Below are 19,594 nucleotides of genomic sequence, written 5' to 3' on the forward strand. Positions count from 1 at the left end.
TGACACCTGGAAGGGGGAAGAGCTAGCAAACCCAGGTCTTTTAAGACCCATCTGATAGAGACCAGGAGTCCTTTGAATACAGTCTCCATCTGGAGGTGACCCAGGCCTGCCAGTCCATGGCAGGGATGGCATGCCACTTCTGCCAAGCCAGGGCCCCAAGCCCAATCGGCATGAGCATGGTGCACATGTGCAGATGTGAATTTAACAGCAGAAAGGGGCAGGTGCACATAGTAGAGATGAAGACCAAGATGATGGTGGTCAGTGTGAGTAACAGGTTCAGAAACTGAAACATAAACTTCTGGAGACGGTTCCTGAGGTTCTCTGTTCTCTCCAGCTGAGTCACTTGCTGTAGAGTTTCAAGCTTGGATAAAGGACTCTTGAAAGTCTCCATGACCTCCTGCAGGTGACAAAAACACATGATGCCCTCACCAGAGGTCAGAAGGGAAGTGCAGTCATTTACTTGAGTTCCTAAGGTGTGCACAGCAAGTGTTAGTGAACTGAAGATTTAGGAGGGGAGTCAAGAACCTAGAGCACATACATGCTGAGGGCCCCATCTTGGGAGGGTCCATATTTCCCAGTAACAGTGAAGGTCTCATCTGACTCAGGCCTCATCCAATGTGACCTGAGACTGAGAACCTGGCTGTGAGAGAGCTGACCAAGTACAGGTGTAGGTGTGGAAGAGAGTAATGCTATGTTTCACAGGAGAGGGAAATCCTTAACCCACGTTTGTCACCCCAGGGTAAAAAGCAGGGGTTCCCAGCTGGTGTTCCCTGCACCATCAGCAGCTCCTGGGTACTCATGAGCATCCCTGCAAGTGGTTCTGATGCATGCTCAAGTATGAGAACTGTAGTGCCCAAGTTCCGAGATCAGCTAAGGGGTGGGGGAGGGGGGATGAACATAAAGACAGGACACTAGTAGCTCTAAAATGTGTGAGTTGCCATTAAACCCTCAGCAGGGGTATAACTTGAAGATCTGTCTCTCCTTGGTTTGGAGGTTATCAGAACAGATTCACTCATCCTTTGCTTCCCCCATCCCTACATCCTTCTTTCTCACTGGCCCTTTCTCAAAAAGCTCCCCCATGTGGAACTCACTCATATTTCCTTCGCCCTCTCATAGGAAAGATAGGCCATTTGCTCTTCAGCACAGGCCAGATTCTATTTGAGATGGTAAATATTACCCAAGTACCCCTGCAGATGGTCATTCACCAGCTCTTCCATCAACGCTTGTCTTGAGAGCAAAAGAAAAGGTAATACTCCCTGAGTACCCCACCTCAGAGCTTGTGCTGGCAATAAGTGGTCCTACATCAAGACTAGACTTGGGTTCAGGATCCACCTCCCTCCTCTCGCCCCCAGTCCCAGTCAAATCCAGCCTACTCCTCCAGGTCTGCCCCTCAGCCACACCCACAGTGGTAGTCATGTATCTCCTATATGTTATTCCCTTTTTGTAACAGCTTTACCAAAATAGAGATAGACTAGAAGTTGTAGAAATCAAAATCTAAATTACCACTGTATGCTATTAAATTCCATATGTATTCCCAGCACCAGTGTTTGGCATGCAGTAATTATCCCATAAAAATATGTGGATTATAGAGATGGAACAGTCACAAGAAACCACATAGTGTATGATTCCATTTATACAAAGTGTCTGGAATAAGATCAATCCAGAAAGATGAAAATAGAATACTGGATGTCAGTGGCTCGGAAAGGGGAAGGCGGAGAGTAATTGCTAATGGGTATGGGGTTCTTTTTGGAGAGATGACAATGTTAGGGTCTGCAATGAAGTAGTGGTGATGGGTGCACAACTCTGTGAATATACTAAAAACTACTGAATTGTACACTTTAAATTGATGAATTTTTGGTATGTGAATTATATCCCAATAAAGCTATCATTAAAACAAATATAGGATTGTGGTAATGGTTGCACAACTCAGTAAATGTACTGAACATCATTAAAATGTACATTTAAAACAGTGCATTTTATGGCATGTAAACTATATCTCAGTGGAGCTGTTAAAAAGCACAAACAAAGCATCACTACCTGTGGTTTATGGCTACATTTGTAAGTAGTAAAAGTATAAAAACATGAATGAAAAAGATAAGTGCCAATGAGGATAGTCAGGTGGGAAGAAAGGGGATGGGACTAGGGAAAGGGGTAATGAGAAAGCTTCAAGTGAGTTGCTTAAAGTTTCCTTTCTTTTTTAAAATTTTAAATTGAGTTTTAGAGAGAGAGGAATGTGTGTGTGTGGAAGGGAGGGAGGGAAAGAGGGAGAGAGAGAGAGAGAGAATTTGTTATTCCATTTATTTATTCATTGGGTGATTCTTGTATGTGCCCTGACTGGGGATCAAACCCACAACCTTGGCATATAGGGACAACATTCTAACCAGCTGAGCTACCCAGCCAGGGATAAAGTTTTATTTCTTAAAAAGAAAATAAGATTTGAAGCAAAAATGGTAAATGTGAAGTTTTGAGAAAGCTCAGAGGTAGAGGTAGGTACACAGTGTTGATCACATTATTCTCTACATTTCCCCTGGGTTTGGAATGTTTCATAATTTAAAACATTTTTGATGTTCCCCGTTTGGGCAACATGATTTAGGGAAGAGCTAAGGAAGGTTTGATCCAAGCCAGGGACAGTGCCACTGGGGAAGAGGAAAGGTACTGGAGAGCACTGGAGACACAGAATGGCTGGAGCCTGGTGCCCTATGGAGAACAGGACAATGAAGGAGCAGGCTGATGGCTGTGGCTCTGACATGCAAAAGAACATAACCAAGGTGTTGTTGTATAGATAGGGAATGTGAGGCCAGGAGGTAATTTGGTCCTGCTTTAAGAACTTGAGTGATACCCACATGGAGATGTCCCCCAGGCAACTAGTAAACTGAATACTCATTTATTGAAAGTCAACTCATCAAGAGACAATTCATAACATTTTTTCAGGCAACATTCCATTAATCTCTGTTCTGCTCCCTCTTCAGAAGAGAGTGACAACATGGCCAAGGTTACTGCCCACATAGAAGAGGCAGGGTGTCCACCTTGAAAGTAGATTCCCCATGATTGTCTTTCTATTACCATGAAAGATCCAGCCATGAGGACATTCAAGATATTAACTGTGTTCAAACATATTTTCATAAATATATTCTTCACGAATAAAAGGCAATGAATAGATTCTTCATTAATATATTTATAAAACTTTATGAATATATTCTTAAATGTGTTGAATAAAAATGTGTTAATTCATAAGGCTATTATTCTCTCAGTCTCCCCATCCCTTGCCTCCTTACCCTCTGGCAGCAGTGTCCTGGCCGCAACACAGCTGACTCTCCTCACTGTCTCTCTTTTAGTCAAGGACTCCTCTCTGTCCAGCTCCTACGGTCAGAGAGGCAAATGTGCCACTCTGAAAAATGCTCTTACAAAGACAAAATGATGACCAGTCAACCAAAATGCCCCCTAAATCTTCCAAAGCTAATAAGGCCACCTTCTCCATCACAAACTGTCTTGGACTATATTGTTGTTGCAAAAGGTTATACTCTTGATTATACCCAAGGATTGGCTTTTTGGCAAACTGAGCTAGAACCTAGTGGCCTACAACTTGGATGAGAAATCTAAGATGGAGAAACAGATGTGGGGGATCAAGCAGCAGGGGTAGGGCTGGGAATGCAGCAGGGATGGAGGAGCTCCTCTTGAGCCTGTGTGGGCCCTAACTGCATTCACACACTTCCTTATAAGAGAGACAGAGGGAGCTCTTACACACAGTGAAGAAGGCCATGTGAAGACAAAACAGAGAGAGACGTGAAGATGCTCACCTTGAAGACTGAAGTGATGTGGCCACAAGCAAAGGAGGCCTGCAGCCAACTAAAAGCTGGAAGAATCCAGAAATGGATTCTCCCCTAAAGCCTCCAGGGGGCGTGTGGCCCTGCTGACACACTGACTTCAGCCAAATAAAGCTGATTTCAGACTTCTGACCTCCATAACTGTGACAGAATAAATTTTTGTTGTTTGAAGCCACCAGGTTTGGGGGAATCTGTTATGATAGCTATAAGAAACCCCTTCATCCCTGGCTGGTGTGGCTCAGTGGATTGAGTGCTGGCCTGAGAACCGAAAGGTTGTCAGTTTGATTCTCAGTCAGGGCACATGCCTGGGTTGTGATCCAGGTCCCCAGCTGGGAGCATGCAAGAGGCAACCGATCAATGTATCTCTCACACATAAACATTCTGTTAGAAACTCCTCCAGAGTGCTCCTGGCATCTAGTGGGTAGAGACCAGGGATGCTTGCCAACATCTTACAATGCACAGGACGACACTTATCTGGTCCAAAATGTCAAAAGCACTGAGGTTGCAAAAACCTGGGCTAGGATGACACAAGTTGGAATTCAGGGGCCACCAAGTTGTGGCTGAATTTAAGAGGCTGAAATTTCAAAGACTAACAATACCAATTGTTGGCCAGAATGTGGGGCAACTGGAATGATCAACATTCCTGGTGAAAATATAAAATGGCACAACCATATTGAAAAACAGTTTGGCAGTTTCTTTAAAAGTTCAACATACAGCCCTGGCAGGTGTGACTCAGTTGGTTGGAGCATTGTCCCATAACCAAAAGGTTGCTGGTTCAATTTCCAGTCAGAGCACATACCTAGCACATACCTAAGCTGTGGGTTCAATCCCCAGTCAGGGCGTGTGTGGGAGACAACCAATCAATGTTCCTTTCTCATATCAATGTTTCAACATACATCTACCCTATTCGTCGTCGTCGGCAGCCGTCTGTCTCGAGAGACGATGGTGTAGCTTCTTATGTGAAGCTACAGAGCCTGGGCAGGGTGATATGGAGGGTCTGCTGTTGCCCATGCAGCAGACCCCCCCTCTCTTCGCAGCTGAAGGGTCCAAGGGAAAGACGGAGTCAATACAGCTTGGCTTCAGGTGCGCCGCAGGAGTTGCCGGTGTTGACTACAACGTCAAACCGCCTTAGGGACTCCGGCTCCGGATTTTCTGTCGGGGTTTACTCCCTTAGCCTTTCCCCTGAAGAGGTATGCCGCAAGGCAGCGGAGGTTTTTTTGGAGTCAGAGTTTTCCTTCTCTGATCATCTACCCTATTATTCCACATATAAAAGTATATAGGGTTGGGCAAAAGTAGGTTTACAGTTGTGAGTATGCAAAACACAGAGTTTATTCTTGTATTATTGTTTACTAATGATTGTATTATTTTCCATATGAACTGTAAACCTACTTTTGTCCCCACCTTGTATGTTCACAAAAAGACTTGTACCAGAACATTCAGAGCAGCCTTATTCATAACAGCCCCAACTGGCAGCAGATGAATCTGTAAACAAAGTCTGTTGCATTCATACAATAGAATACTGCTGAGCAAGGAGTGAACTGCTCCTACACACAACTTGGATGAATCTCTAAATTTATTACACTGAGTTAAAGAAGCCAGACACAAAAACAGCATACCGTATGATTCCATTTACACAAAATGTCAGAATAGACAAATCCATAGAAATACAAAACAGATTGGTGGTACCAAGGGCTCGAGGAGGGGGGCGGTGATGGGGTCTCTTTCTTGAGTGATGAAAATGTTCTGGAACTAGATAGAGGTGATGGTTTCACAACATTGTGAATGTACTATCACTGAATTATACACTTTAAGACAGATAATTTTATGTTTTGTGAATTTCATCTCAATTAAAAAATAAAAAAAGAAAGCCCTCCTGAACACAAACAGATTTTACCTGTGAGAAGTGTCATAAGACTTTTGAGTTTGAAAGCTCAGTTCATCATGCACTAGAGAAGATATAACAATCACAGGGGCCTGGGTGGTAAATTCACAGGCATGGAGACTGAGTGACACTTCATTGAGTTGAATACATATGTTACATGCCCTTTTCTATGTCTGCATCTAGCTCACATAAAAGTTTTTAAAAGACTTGAAGGAAATATATATATATATATATATTTTTTTTTAATGCAATTAATATTGTTCCCCCACACACACATACACACCTAGCTTAGGAAGCCACACAGCCAGGCCAGGACACGCTGACATGCTCTTAGGGCTGCACTTCCTAGCTGTGTGGCTTGCTTGTGCCTCTCTGAGATTCTGTCTCCCCATCTGTAAAGTGGGTGTCTGAACACTACAGGTGAATAATGCTAGGTGCTCCCTGTAGTCACTGTTGTTATGTAAAATCATCTTCAGCCCATTCTCCATTTCTCTTGGTAACTCTAAGTCCTACAGACCTGCTTTTTTGCTTCTAATGTATATTAATCAGAATAAGCTAACTGTTGTAGCTAACAACCAGAAAAATATCAGTGGCTGGACACAATTAAAGTTTATTTCACACTCATGTCACAGTCCAACGTAGGCGGGACTAGCTCAGCAGTGCAAGCTTGTGGAATTCAGAGTCTGGCAGGAGGTAGGTTACCCTACTCCCCGCACAGCTGGCAGATTCTGATACGCTTAAGGGGTTAAGAGTTTACCTAAGCACAACAGTCCCATTGGCCTGGGCAGTATGGAAATGTATGAAGGTATGTATGACTGCCATCAAATTCTAGTCTTGCTTTACATAAATGCAACCTTGGAAATGCTATTTTGACAAAGGGGTCTTTAAGAGTGCCAAGACTGCCCTGGCTGGATGGCTCAGTTGGTTGGAGCGCTGGCCCATATACCAAAAAAAAGGTTGTGGGTTCGATCCCGGGTCAGGGGCACATACCTATGTTGCAAGTTCGATCCCCAGTCACAGCGCGTATGGGAGGCAACCAATCAATGTTTCTCTCACAACCATGTTTCTCTTTCTCTTACTTCCTCTATAATATCAATAAACATATCGTTGGGTGAGGATTTGTTTTTTTAAAAGTGCCAAGATTTTAGGTTGTGTTGCCATGTCCTATGAAGATTGCCTCCCCAAAGGAAACCTGGATTTCTGACTGGTTATCTTACTTGACAATGGGTTGCCTCATAAAACTTGAATGGCCCCTTATAGAATTGTCAAGCAGTGCAAATTCTGGTAAGGCTTCCCCATGAAAACAGACTAAATGGACTGCAGAATTCTTGCTTTCATGAAAATGCTGAGAACCTTGGCTCATCTAAATGAATCCTTCCTTCCCTCTTTTCCCCACTTATTTAACAAATATTTATTGATTACCTACAAATGGCAGGCACATTTTTAGACATGAAGAATATAGAAATGAACAAGGTTCATTCTAGCAGAGAGAAAGGATTAGAGTTAATGAAGACTGCAGGGATCAAAGGAGGGAGTGTGGCACCTTTGAGGGCCAGTGGGACCCTGAGAAGTGATCAAATAGGAATGGAGGAAGTCCTTTGAGTTTGCCTTTTCGGGGGATGGACTTAGTATTGCCTTATATGAAAATAAAATGAACCCACTGCATGGTAGGGAGAAAGCATTCCCCAGAAGGCAGTCATTTTCAGAATAAATATCCCATTGTGCCCCAGGTGAAGATATCAGGGCTCGCAAGATGATTCCAGCCCTGCCTATACACCATTTCAGCAGACAGGATGACAAAATGCCTCCCTAACTGATGATGGGCATCCACTGGGCTGACCGCCACCTCATCTGTCTTCTGCCATTCCAGTTAGAGCTGAAGCTGCAGTACCACATGGTGGGGTCTGGAGCTAGAGCCTCATTTGCCAGTAGAGGACCGGGGGGGGGGTGGTGAGCAAGGGGGAGCAGTCTCCAAGAGGAATGCTGAGCTGTTCGTTCCCCTTTCCCCTGCTCCCCTTCACCTTCCTACAGACAGTCCTGGCATCTGTTCCCAGAGCCAAGGCAGCAGAAGGGGTCCCACCTCACCTACATTTCTTCTCTTTAAGGGACTCCAGCAACACCTGCACATCCATCAGATACCTCTTCTTTATGTTCTGATAGAATACCTGGAGGCTAAGGTAGAACTTCTTGATGTCTTTCAACTTTTCCTTCACCTTCTGCAATTGCAAGGTTCGCTTTCTCTCTGAGGACTTCCCCTTCTCTAAGGTTGGGAAGTGACTCTCCAGAGGGAAGCGTCTGTTGGACCGGTTGGTGGACAAGCAGTCTTTCCCACCCAGCTTGGGGGGCTCCAAAAATGGGGCCTTCTCACTTGGTTGCTGGCAGTTGTCCAGGCTGCTTTCCACCTTCAGCACCAAGCTCTTGGACCAGCAGTCCTCCTCCAGCTCCTGCAGCTGCTGGTAACACTGATGGAGCCTTCACTCGATCTGGGCGATGGTGGCAGAGGCACACTGGTTCACCTTCTCGAAGGCCTGCTGGATGTGAGGGGCCTGGTGCCGGCCGGCTTTGAACACCAGCTTGAGGTAGCCCACAGGGTTCTCATCTTGACTGGCCTTCTCCACTCTCAGCTGCTCTAAGAGGTAGAGGATGCGGTGCTTGATACTATCCTGTAAGTTCCGGGCCATCTCTCCATTCAAGAGGCTGGAGTGGCCACTGGGGGGCCGTCCTCACTGAATGACAAGGACCTGACCGAGGGGATGTTGGAGAGGAGGGTTGCACTTGGGCTTTTGGTGTATTCTGCCTGAATTGGAAAAAAAAAAAAAAAAGTACTTTTCTATAACTGTAGCAGAATTGAACATGTTATCGCCTCACTCTATAAAAATACTTACATGTATGCACAGATATTTATATATGCAAGATTTATGCATTCAAGATGGGCCCAACACAGACCAGAGAAGTCGAGTTCACCTTCCCAACCCCCCTCCCCTCCTTTCCAGCACCTGACTTCTTTTATGGGTGTACCTCACTATGACCCCCAGATGGCTAGACTTTCCCCTCCATACCTACCTCTTCTGTTCTTGGGCTTCCTCACTTCCAAGAATTACCAATTGTGCATCTCATTTTATTAAAAACTGTTTTTGTAAAGTATGGAATAAACTTATTCCCATTAAGCCATACACCTTGCTGTATTGCTACTGCCAGGCAGACAGAAGACATAGGCAGAGAGCTTAGCAACCTAACAGGTTTGTTCCTTTACCCAATCATTCATTCAACACATATTTCCTGATTGCATACCATGTGGTACAGAAGCCAGACACATTCCTTGCTCTCAAAGAGCTCATAGTCCACAGTGAAAAATTCTATTGTGACACTTACAGGATAGTATCAAGCACCGCATCCTCTACCTCTTAGAGCAGCTGAGAGTGCAGAAGGCCAATCAAGATGACAGAAAAAAAGATAACAGAAAAAACACTGCCTTTAAGACAAAACCCAGTTCAAATCCTGACTCTACCACTCTACCTTGGGCAATTTAATGAACTGCTCAGAAGGTCAGTTTTCTCATGTCTAAAATAAAGATGGCCATAGCAACATAGCTGGAACATAGGGGGCTAGGTTAAGAGTGAATGATGGTGAACTAGAAGAGGTCAGTGGGGTCTGAACAGGTAGAGCCTCTGTTCCATTTCTACTTTGTAAACATAAGTGCCTTCATGACTGTTTTTGATCTAAAAATGCTCTCCCAGTGCCAAGTCAGGAGTGATTACATTGTAGTAGATAGCTAGGTTCTGTGTATTTATTGTATGCAAATTATACTTCAATTAAAAAAAACACAATGAGATACCACTATGTACCTGGCAGATTGGCAGAACTTAGACTAACAATAATAAATGTTGACCAAGATATGGAACAACAGAAACTTTCAGTCATTCCTGGTGGGATAGCAACTGGTACAAACACTTTGGAAAAGCAACTGGAAAAGCACTTGGTAATATTGTAAAGTTGAAGGCATGCATACCAAATGGTCCAGCAACTGCATTCCTAGGTATGTCCTTGGGAGAGATGGACACTAATGTTCCCTATAACCAACTGCTATAAACAATCCACATGCCCACTGATAATAGAATATGTAAGTGAACTGTAATATATTCAACAATATACTACTATACAGCAATGAAAAATGAACTACAACCTTGAAAACATGAATGAACAAGCATAATGTTCAATGAAAGAGGCCAAACATAAAAGAATCAATACTATATATGGTTCCATTCATATAAAGTTCAAGATCAGGCAAAACAAAATTATGTTGTTCAGGGAAGTATACACAGGCAGTAAAGCTATAAAGAAAAGCATGTATGTTGGCAGCATAAATGTCAGGGTAGTGGTTCCCATTAGGATGGGAGAAGAAGATGGGGATTGGGAGAGACAAGTGGAGGCCAGGGTGCTTGATCTGAGTACTAGTTAAATGTATGTTCACATTATCATTATTTCCTGAACTATATGCTGATGTTTTCTGTACCTTTATGTAGAGGACCACTCTGTCTGGTTTTGGGAACTGTAGCCCAAGCTGCGATCCAGGCCCCTAGGTCTGTAAGACTTGATCAGAAAACCGGGAAGTTCAGAAGCAGGTATGACTTGAAGACCACTCAGAGGATCCCCATGGGAATTGGATTTTAAAAATGCATATTATGCTTTAAAGCTTGCTCTGCTTTTCTTATCTCTTAGTTAACTATAAACAACGAGTAGAAAAAAACGTATGAAGCCTTGCACCTGATGTCAGTCTGGCGCAGGGATGTTTAACAGAGACCCTGACACAGGATGGTCACTGTGTTCTTTACATTGATATCTGTAATCAGTAACTGTCAACTGTAACCCAAGAGTCTGATGCTAATTGATGATTTATGAATCTTGACTTTGTATCTCCCAAATCCCCTCCTCAATAAAAGGGACTAGGAGGGAAAATTCAGGGCTCTTCTCCACTAGCGAGATTTGCCACCTCTCCTCCTCCTAGACAAAAGACAGTGTCTGGGTAATTCTGTTCTCTCTCATCCATGATCCTGAAACCTCTGCTGGACAGGGAGTTCCCACTGAGCCAGGGCATTGGAGGCAGCCCACCTCACCTTTATGTATATATGTCAGAATCCACAACTTTTAAAAGTTTAAAAATGTTCAATAGATGGATTTAACAGTGGCTTAGAAGTGGCTGTAAAGTTAGTAAATTGTAAAACAGCCAAAGAAAGCACAGAAGCACAGAGGCACAAAGAAATAGAATTTTTCAAAAAATTGAAAAATAGAAAACATGGAAGATAGAGTTAGAAAATCTAACAAAAATCTAACTGCAATCCTACAGAGAGAAGACAGAATGAGGCAGTGGCAGGACTTTAAGAGATAGCCACTAAGAACTTTCCAGAACTGATAAAAGACACATATCAACAAATTCAAGAAGTCCAATACATCTCAAACAAGAAGAACAGAAATAGATCTACCTAGACGTAAGATCTTAAAATCAGCCAGATTTAAAAAGCTGATACCTTTAAAACCATGACTTTTAGACTGAGAGCTGACTTCTCAATGACATCAATGGAATCCAGAAGAGAGTTGAATAATATCATCAATATTCTGAGAGAATAACTGTCAGAGAGAAAAAATAGGTCACATTAAAAGAATCAGAAGTCTTAATATCTTCAAACATTTTAGCAAAGCACTAGGAACTAGGAAACAATGAACTAATGCCTTCTAAATTTGGGGGGAAATGATTTTCCAACCTAGAATTCTATATCCAAACTAAAGACATTTTCGACATGAAAGTACTCGTGTATTTACCTTATCCACATTCTTTCTCTGGAAGCTACCGGAGAAGGTGCTCCACCAAAACTGGAGAAGAACCTCAGAAAGAGGTAGAGACAGAATCTATGAAACAGGGGCCCCAAGCCAAAAAAGAGGCAAATGCAATCTCCAGGATAATGGCATGGGAACCTAGGCTGGTGGCTGGGCAGTGGGCTTGGAGGGCAAGTCCAAAGGTTCCAAGAGAGAACACTCCAAGGGAATGAAATTAATGAAATGCCAGACATCTTTAACCAGCTAGTGAGGAGATACAGACAGTTGGCAGAAGTGCTGACCTATACAGCAGAGAACAGGCAACACAGGGATTGGGGGAGACAAGTGTTAACTCTAAGAAAAACAAAACATTGGGAGAGAAAGGAAATGTCATCAGAGTCATGACTCAGATGTGACCAGTGTTTTCATGAACTTGATAATGTTAACACCAAGAAATGATCTAGCCAAAATCATTGTCTTCTGTACTGGAAGAATGGGAGTCAGGGAATGAAAGAGCTATATCATTGTCCTTTATAACAAGAAGCCATTCAATAATTTCTAAAATACATATAAAAAGGAAATAGTACTACAAACATTTTTTTTAGAGAATGGAGGTAAATGCCAAAAGAAACAGCTAAAAAGGTAGAAAATGGTTAATTCTGGAGAGTGGATGACTGGATGGGTACAAGTCAGAGATTGCTCTTTTTTCTGTCATAAATCTCATAGAAACATTTAACTATTTGGACCAAGGGTTGGCAAATTGTGGCCTGGTTTTGTACAGGTGTGAGCTAAGAATGGTTTTTACACTTTTAAATGGTTGAGAAAATTAGAAGGAATATTTTTGACATGTTAAAATTACATGAGATTCAAATTTAAATGTCCATATAAACAATGTGATTGGCACACAGCCACTCTTGTTCATTTACATATTGTCCATGGTTGCATTTGTGCCGCCACAATGACAGAGTTGAGTACCTGCAACAGAGATCCTGTGGCCACAAATATTTACCATTTGGCTCTTTACAGAAGAAGTTTGCTGACCCCTGCTTTAAACTATGTTCATATGTACCATCGATAAATGAAAGAACTAAATAATTGTTGAAAAGAAAAAAGGAAACAGGGAAAATTCAAGTTTGCTAATGACTCGTTCTATTGGGAAATTTTATAGATATCACATGAAACACAAAATTGAGAGAAAAATGTTGGTGAAAAAAATTAAAGGTAACCATTAGGGAAAACCAGGTACATAACATCCAAATAATCAAAGGGAGACATAAAATGGAACTTGATTAATCCAAAAAAGGAAGGAAAGGAGGAAGAAAAAGAAACAAGATATCAAATTAAATAGAAAATTTAAAATAGAATGTTAATAAGATGTGATTATCAATGGCTATATATACCATATTCTTGAGACGATTCAGTACTGTAAATGTCAGCCCTCTACATATTAACCTATAAATTCAATAAAATCACAATTAAAAACCCAATGGAAATGTCTTATGAGTCTTAAAAGAGCTTATTTTAAGACTTATTTGGGAGAAAAACAAAAACAAAAAAAGCTAAGAAATTTTTTTAAACAATTTATTTATTTGTTTGTTTATTTTATTTTTAGAGAGAGGGGAAAGGAGAAAGAGAGGGAGAGAAACATCACTGTGTGGTTGCCTCTCACTCGTACCCCCAACTGGGGACCTGACGTGCAACCTAGTCATGTGCCCTGACTGGGAATCAAACCAGCGACACTTGTTTCGCAGGCCAACGCTCAATCCACTGAACCACACCAGCCAGGGTTAAAGCTAAGAAATTTTTGAAGTAGGATAATAAATATGGTCTTGAGAGAATTGGCTATTTCTTTCCTGATATTAATATGCAGTAATAAAGTTTAGAGAATAAAAACTAAATATAAAAATGAAACTATAAAAGTATTAGGAGGGCATAATAGAAATAGTTTTATAATTTTGTGTGGAGAATATCTTTCTAAATGACTCAAACCAAAATGTCATGAAGCAAAAGTTTTACATATTTTACCACACATAAGTGTTTTAAAACACTCTTGTAGAGAGGAAAGTATAAAGTTAGGTTTTGGTTCACACTTGCTTCTTTTTAAAAATAGAGTATTTCAACATTTTTTTAAAGCAGTAGATTGAGAAAAAAAGATTTGCAATATCTTTAATAGATAAAAAGCTAATCAACACAAAGAAGTCCTACATATTAGGAAGCTAAGGAAAAATAATCCAATATAAAAACAGTAGAGGATAGCAACAAACAATTCAGAAAGGACAGACTACGAATGGCAATAAACATACGATAAACGTGCAACTGCAAGGAAGTCGGGCAAACGTAAAGCGATAATTAAGTATGATTTTCTAATCCATCAGAATACCACACATTCAAAAGGCTAAGGATATCCAGTGTGGAAGTAGGAGCAGACATAGGGGCAGGGTTTTTCTTGAGCAATCAGGAGTATCGATGAAAAATTCCAATGCACTACCCTTTAACCAAGCATGAACGTGAACATCTAGCTGCATTCAGAGACACTTAGGGCTCTCAGCAGCTCAGCAGTTTTGAAGATGCTTACCAGTGGTAGAACTTAGGTATAGTGTCGTGGAAAAGATGCCGCTGAGAACAAGGCTGGTTCTGGTGGACCGTTCAAAATCAGAGATGAACTCTCCGAGACTACATGGTGTGGCGTTGGTACAGATGGGAACTTTCATACAGAAAGACAACGGGAGCTCCCACAAGTCAGGATCCCGGGGAAGGCTGCTCGTCAGCATTGGACTAATGCCATCTAAACACTCACACGGGTCTTTCTATACCGAAGATTCTAGAAAGAACGGTCAGCGCAGAGACACCATGGTGTCTCGAAACCCTCAGTCCGCCTTATGTGCTGAGAAGCTGACCTGGGAGCTGGGCTGCTATGGGGTGTGAGGAGGGGTGCTGGAAAATTGTAAAATTACAGCATAGCTTTACCCTGGCTGGTTTGGCTCAGTGGATTGAGCGTCGGCCTGCGAGCTAAGTGTCGCTGGTTCGATCTTCCAGTCAGGGCACATCAGAGAGGGAAAACTCTGACTCCAAAAAACCTCCACTGCCTTGCGGCATACCTCTTCAGGGGAAAGGCTAAGGGAGTAAACCCCGACAGAAAATCCGGAGCCGGAGTCCCTAAGGCGGTTTGACGTTGTAGTCAACACCGGCAACTCCTGCGGCGCACCTGAAGCCAAGCTGTATTGACTCCGTCTTTCCCTTGGACCCTTCAGCTGCGAAGAGAGGGGGGGTCTGCTGCATGGGCAACAGCAGACCCTCCATATCACCCTGCCCAGGCTCTGTAGCTTCAGCTTCACTGGAGAGGACACTCCAGCGTCATCGCAAGATGTCGATTCAACACGGGAGGAGACAGATACCGTGTCACTCCCGAGTCGGACTGCACAGCCATTCTCGGCGGTGCAGATAGACTCTTAAGAAGCTACACCAACGTCTCTCGAGACGGACGGCTGCTGACGACGACCTTACAAGAAAACTTCTAACATCTCTAAGACCACAGATGCAAATACCCTTCAGGAAATACTAGCAGACCCAACAGCCCCCCTTTTAGGCTTTATTTCTTTTTTTAAAGATTTCATTTATTTTTAGAGAGAAAGGAAGGCAGAGAGAAAAGCATCTCAGAGAGAAGCATTGCCTCGTTGTCTCTCCTATGCGCCCTGACCAGGGACAGAACCTGCAACCTAGGCTAATTTGCCCTGACCCGGAATCCAATAGGTTGGGGGTGGGGGTCGGGGGGTGCGGGTATGGGGGTGTGGGGGTGGCGGGTGCCTTTCGCTTCTGGGATGATGCCTAAGTAACTGAGCCTCACCCATCAGGCTAGGCTTGCTTTCTTTAAATTCCCATGCCCTAGGTTTTGGGGCCCTGGTGTTGAGGGCCACCACTTACACAGAAAACTCGAGGCCCTCCCACTCCCACGTTAGCCTGATCCAATCCCTGAGACTGCCCTCTCCGGCCCCTGCCAGCCTGCGGGCCCACGTTTGTACCAGGGACCACCAGCAAGGCAACGAAGGGTGATGCGCGAGTCCCTGAGCACGTGGCTGGCTACCAAGTGAGCCAGCGGTGGCCACACTTAGCTGGCGTCTGAGGGTAGAACCCAAGCCCCAGTGGCCCAAAATTGGGCCTCTACGACCAAGCCTACTCAGCTCCAACGGTTCCCTTCACCTCATGCCCCTCATCGCCTCTGGGCCTGCTGCTTGGCGCCAACTCAGCTTCGATGAAGATGCCTTACCCGGAGCCTGAGGCACACGTGGTCCTGATGACGCGGATGCGCAAGCGATTGGCCAGGTTCCGTAGCACCTGCAAAGTATACAGGTCAGGCCTAGCTTCCTCGCCCATGTCAATACTCTCCTCATCTTCTTCCATAGCAGCAACCTCGTCACCAACTGCAGAGAAAATGGCGTCGAGTGTGCTCTGCACCGTTATAAGACCTCCGCTTTGGCTCCCTCCGCGCGTGGCTCCCTCCGTGTATGGCTTCCTCCGCGCACGGCTCCCTCCGCTCGCCCAGTTCAATGTATTTTGAATATTTTTAATTTACATATTTAACATTATTCAAAATTATTTAATATCTTTATATTTTCTATCTTGTTATTAATTCAAAGAGGACTGCTTCTGTATGTGAGTCCAGGATCTAGTTTTGGGGTTATCAAAGAGTTCTGGAACTATATGCTGTCATGGTTGACAACAGGGCGGAGGTAGTGATACGAATGAGGTAGTGAAGTACCTGGCGGTGGAAGTAAAATGGTTGGTGGAGCAAGTGAATGGCTGCCGAATCACACTCTTTAAAATGGTTACAATGGTGAAGTTTGTTTTGCGTATTTTATCACAGTATTAAGAAAGCTATGCTATCGTCGTCGTCAGCAGCCGTCCGTCTCGAGAGATGATGGTGTACCTTCTTAAGAGTCTATCTGCACCGCCGAGAATGGCTGTGCAGTCCGACTCGGGAGTGACACGGTATCTGTCTCCTCCCGTGTTAAATCGACATCTTGCGATGACGCTGGAGTGTCCTCTCCAGTGAAGCTGAAGCTACAGAGCCTGGGCAGGGTGATATGGAGGGTCTGCTGTTGCCCATGCAGCAGACCCCCCCTCTCTTCGCAGCTGAAGGGTCCAAGGGAAAGACGGAGTCAATACAGCTTGGCTTCAGGTGCGCCGCAGGAGTTGCCGGTGTTGACTACAACGTCAAACCGCCTTAGGGACTCCGGCTCCGGATTTTCTGTCGGGGTTTACTCCCTTAGCCTTTCCCCTGAAGAGGTATGCCGCAAGGCAGTGGAGGTTTTTTGGAGTCAGAGTTTTCCTTCTCTGATGTGCCCTGACTGGAAGATCGAACCAGCGACACTTAGCTCGCAGGCCGACGCTCAATCCACTGAGCCAAACCAGCCAGGGTACTGTAAGGTATTAGTCTTGTAAGGTATTAGTCTGATTTTAGTGTAAGGGCAATGCTGGCTCTAGGATGAGCTTCAAAGTGTTTCCCTCCATTTTTTTTAGCACAGCAGTCCCCAACCGTTTTGGCAGTAGGGACAGATCTTGTGGAAGACCATTTTTCCACGGAATGGGTGGCGGTGGGGAGGAGACAGAATCAGAGCTCTGCTGTGCGGCCAGGTTCCTAACAGGACTTGGGCCAGTACTGGTCCGCAGCGTAAAGGTTGGGGAGCCCTGTTTTAGAAGACTCTAAGGCTTGATGTTAATTCTTTATATCAGGTCCAGAGCTTTTCTTTGTCAGGGAAGTTTTTGACTGCTGATTCAATCTCCTTGTTAGTTATGGGGTTTATTCCAGTTTTCTATATCTTCATGATACAGTCTTGGGTTTTCTGATTCTAGAAATTTCTTCCAGGTTAATTCACTTTTTAAATTATATTTTATTGTTTATGCTATTACAGTTGTCCTAGCTTTTCACCTTTGCCCCCCTACTCTCTCAGGCAATTCCCACACCATTGTCCATGTCCATGTGTGATGCATGTATGTTCTTTGGCTAATCCCTTCACCTTCCTCCCCTCCCACAGCTATCAGTGTGTTCCATATTTCTATGCCTCTGATTCTGTTAATATTTTGCTTGTTAGTTTTTTGTTCATAAAATTCTACATATAAGTGAGATCATATGGTATTTGTCTTTCACTTACTGGCTTATTTCACTTAGCATAATGGTCTCCAGGTCCATCCATGCTGCCATAAAGAGTAAAAGTTCCTTCTTTTTTATGACCAAGTAGTACGTATTCTGTTCTGTAAAAGATGGGCACTTGGGGAGTTTCCAGATCTTGGCTATTGTAAATAACGATGCTGTGAACATAGGGGTGCATATATTCTTTCTGACTGGTGTTTTGGGTTTCTTAGGATATATTCCCAGAAGTAGCATCGCTGGGTCAAAGCAATTCCATTTTTAATTTTCTGAGGAAACTCCATTCTGTTTTCCAGTGACTGCACCAATCTGCATTCCACCAACAAACAATGCACAAGAGTTCACTTTTCTCCACTTTCTCGTCACCACTTGTTTTTTGTTAATTTTTTAATGATAGCCATTCTGACAGGTGTGAGGTGATATCTCATTGTAGTTTCAATTTGCAATTCTCTGATGGTTAGTGATATTGAGGATTTTTTCATATGTCTGTCTGTCCTCCTTGGAGAAGTGTCTATTCAGGACCTTTGCTGTTTTTAAGTTGAATTGTTTGTCTTCCTGGCATTGAGTTGTGTAAGTTCTTTATATATTTTGGAAATTAAACCCTTATCAGATGTATCATGGGCAATTATGTTCTTCCATACAGTTGGTTCCCTTTTCATTGTGATGGTTTCTTTTTTAAGATTTTATTTACTTATTTTTAGAAAGAGGGGAACAGAGGGAGAAAAAAAGAGAGAGAAACATCAATGTGTGGTTGCCTCCTGCACCCCCAACTGGGGACCTGGCTCGCAAACCGTGCCCTGACTGGGAATCAAACCAGTGACCCTTTAGTTTACAGGCCGGCGCTCAATCCACTGAGCCTGATGGTGGTGTCTTTACCTGTGCAGAAGCTTTTTAATTTGATGCAGTCCCATTTATTAACCCATTTATTGATGTCTAACTGTTTACAATACTGTTTGTAGTCCTTTTTATTTCTGTAAAATTGGTAGTAATGCTCATATTTTCATTTAAGTGAAATTAGTAATTTCAAATTTATTTAATTTAATTTTTTTAATCAGTGTGGCTAAAGATTTGTTAATTTGGTTAATGTTTTCAAGGAACCAACTTTTGTTTTTGTTTATTTGTTTCCTAGTCTTTATGCTCTAATTTTTATTATTTTTTTCTTTCTGGTAGTTTTGGATTTAGCTCTTTTTTCTGCTTGAAAACTTCTAAATTAGGATTCTGATTTGAAATCTTTCCTTTTTAGTGGAAGCATTTGCAGCTATAAACTTCCCTCCTAGCACTGCTTTTGCTGTATCCCATAAATTTTGGTGTGTTGTGTTTTTATTTTCATTTGTGTTAAATATTTTCTAATTCAGGTTTGCATTTTTTCAAGGGATCTCTAACAGCATTTAAATCCAAATCATCCCTTTAGGGGGTGACTTACATATATGACTTACATATATTGTGAGATGATTACCACAATAAATTTAGTTAATAGCCATCATCTAATACAGATACAAAAGAAAGGAAAATTGTTATTTTTTTGTGATGAGAACTGTTAGGATGTTAACAATTCTTAACAATTGTAAATATATATACTATACAGCAGCGTTAACTGTAGTCAAATTGTTGTTGTACATTACATCCCTGGTACTTATTTACCTTATAACTAGAAGTTAGTGTCTTTTGACCATCTACCTTCAGTTCTCCCTCCCTCAATCCCCACCCCTAGTAACCACAAATCTGATGATGTTTTTTATTAATTTGTTTTTAGAGTTCACATATAAGTGAGATTACATAGTATTTGCCTTTTTACATATGACTTATTTCACTTAGCATAGTGCCCTGAAGGTCCATAATCATCAAGGAAATGCAAATAAAAACTACAATGAGATGACACCTCCCATTATGTTAGAATAGTTATCAAAAAGACAAAAGATAGGTGTTGGTGAG

General features: G+C 42.7%; 1 protein-coding gene across 1 annotated transcript; it reads right to left on the reverse strand.

Annotated features, from left to right (window-relative positions):
* Positions 1-40: 40 nt before the first annotated feature.
* Positions 41-11,243, reverse strand: TEX28 (testis expressed 28). Its single transcript, XM_090264090.1, is given in 5 exon segments — positions 41-397; positions 1,092-1,227; positions 7,792-8,420; positions 8,423-8,503; positions 11,232-11,243. Coding segments are annotated over 5 exon segments (1,215 nt in total).
* Positions 11,244-19,594: the final 8,351 nt, after the last annotated feature.

Source organism: Furipterus horrens, unplaced genomic scaffold (genome assembly GCF_987537825.1).
Source record: "Furipterus horrens unplaced genomic scaffold, mFurHor1.1.pri manual_scaffold_17, whole genome shotgun sequence".
Taxonomy (NCBI): Eukaryota; Metazoa; Chordata; class Mammalia; order Chiroptera; family Furipteridae; genus Furipterus; species Furipterus horrens.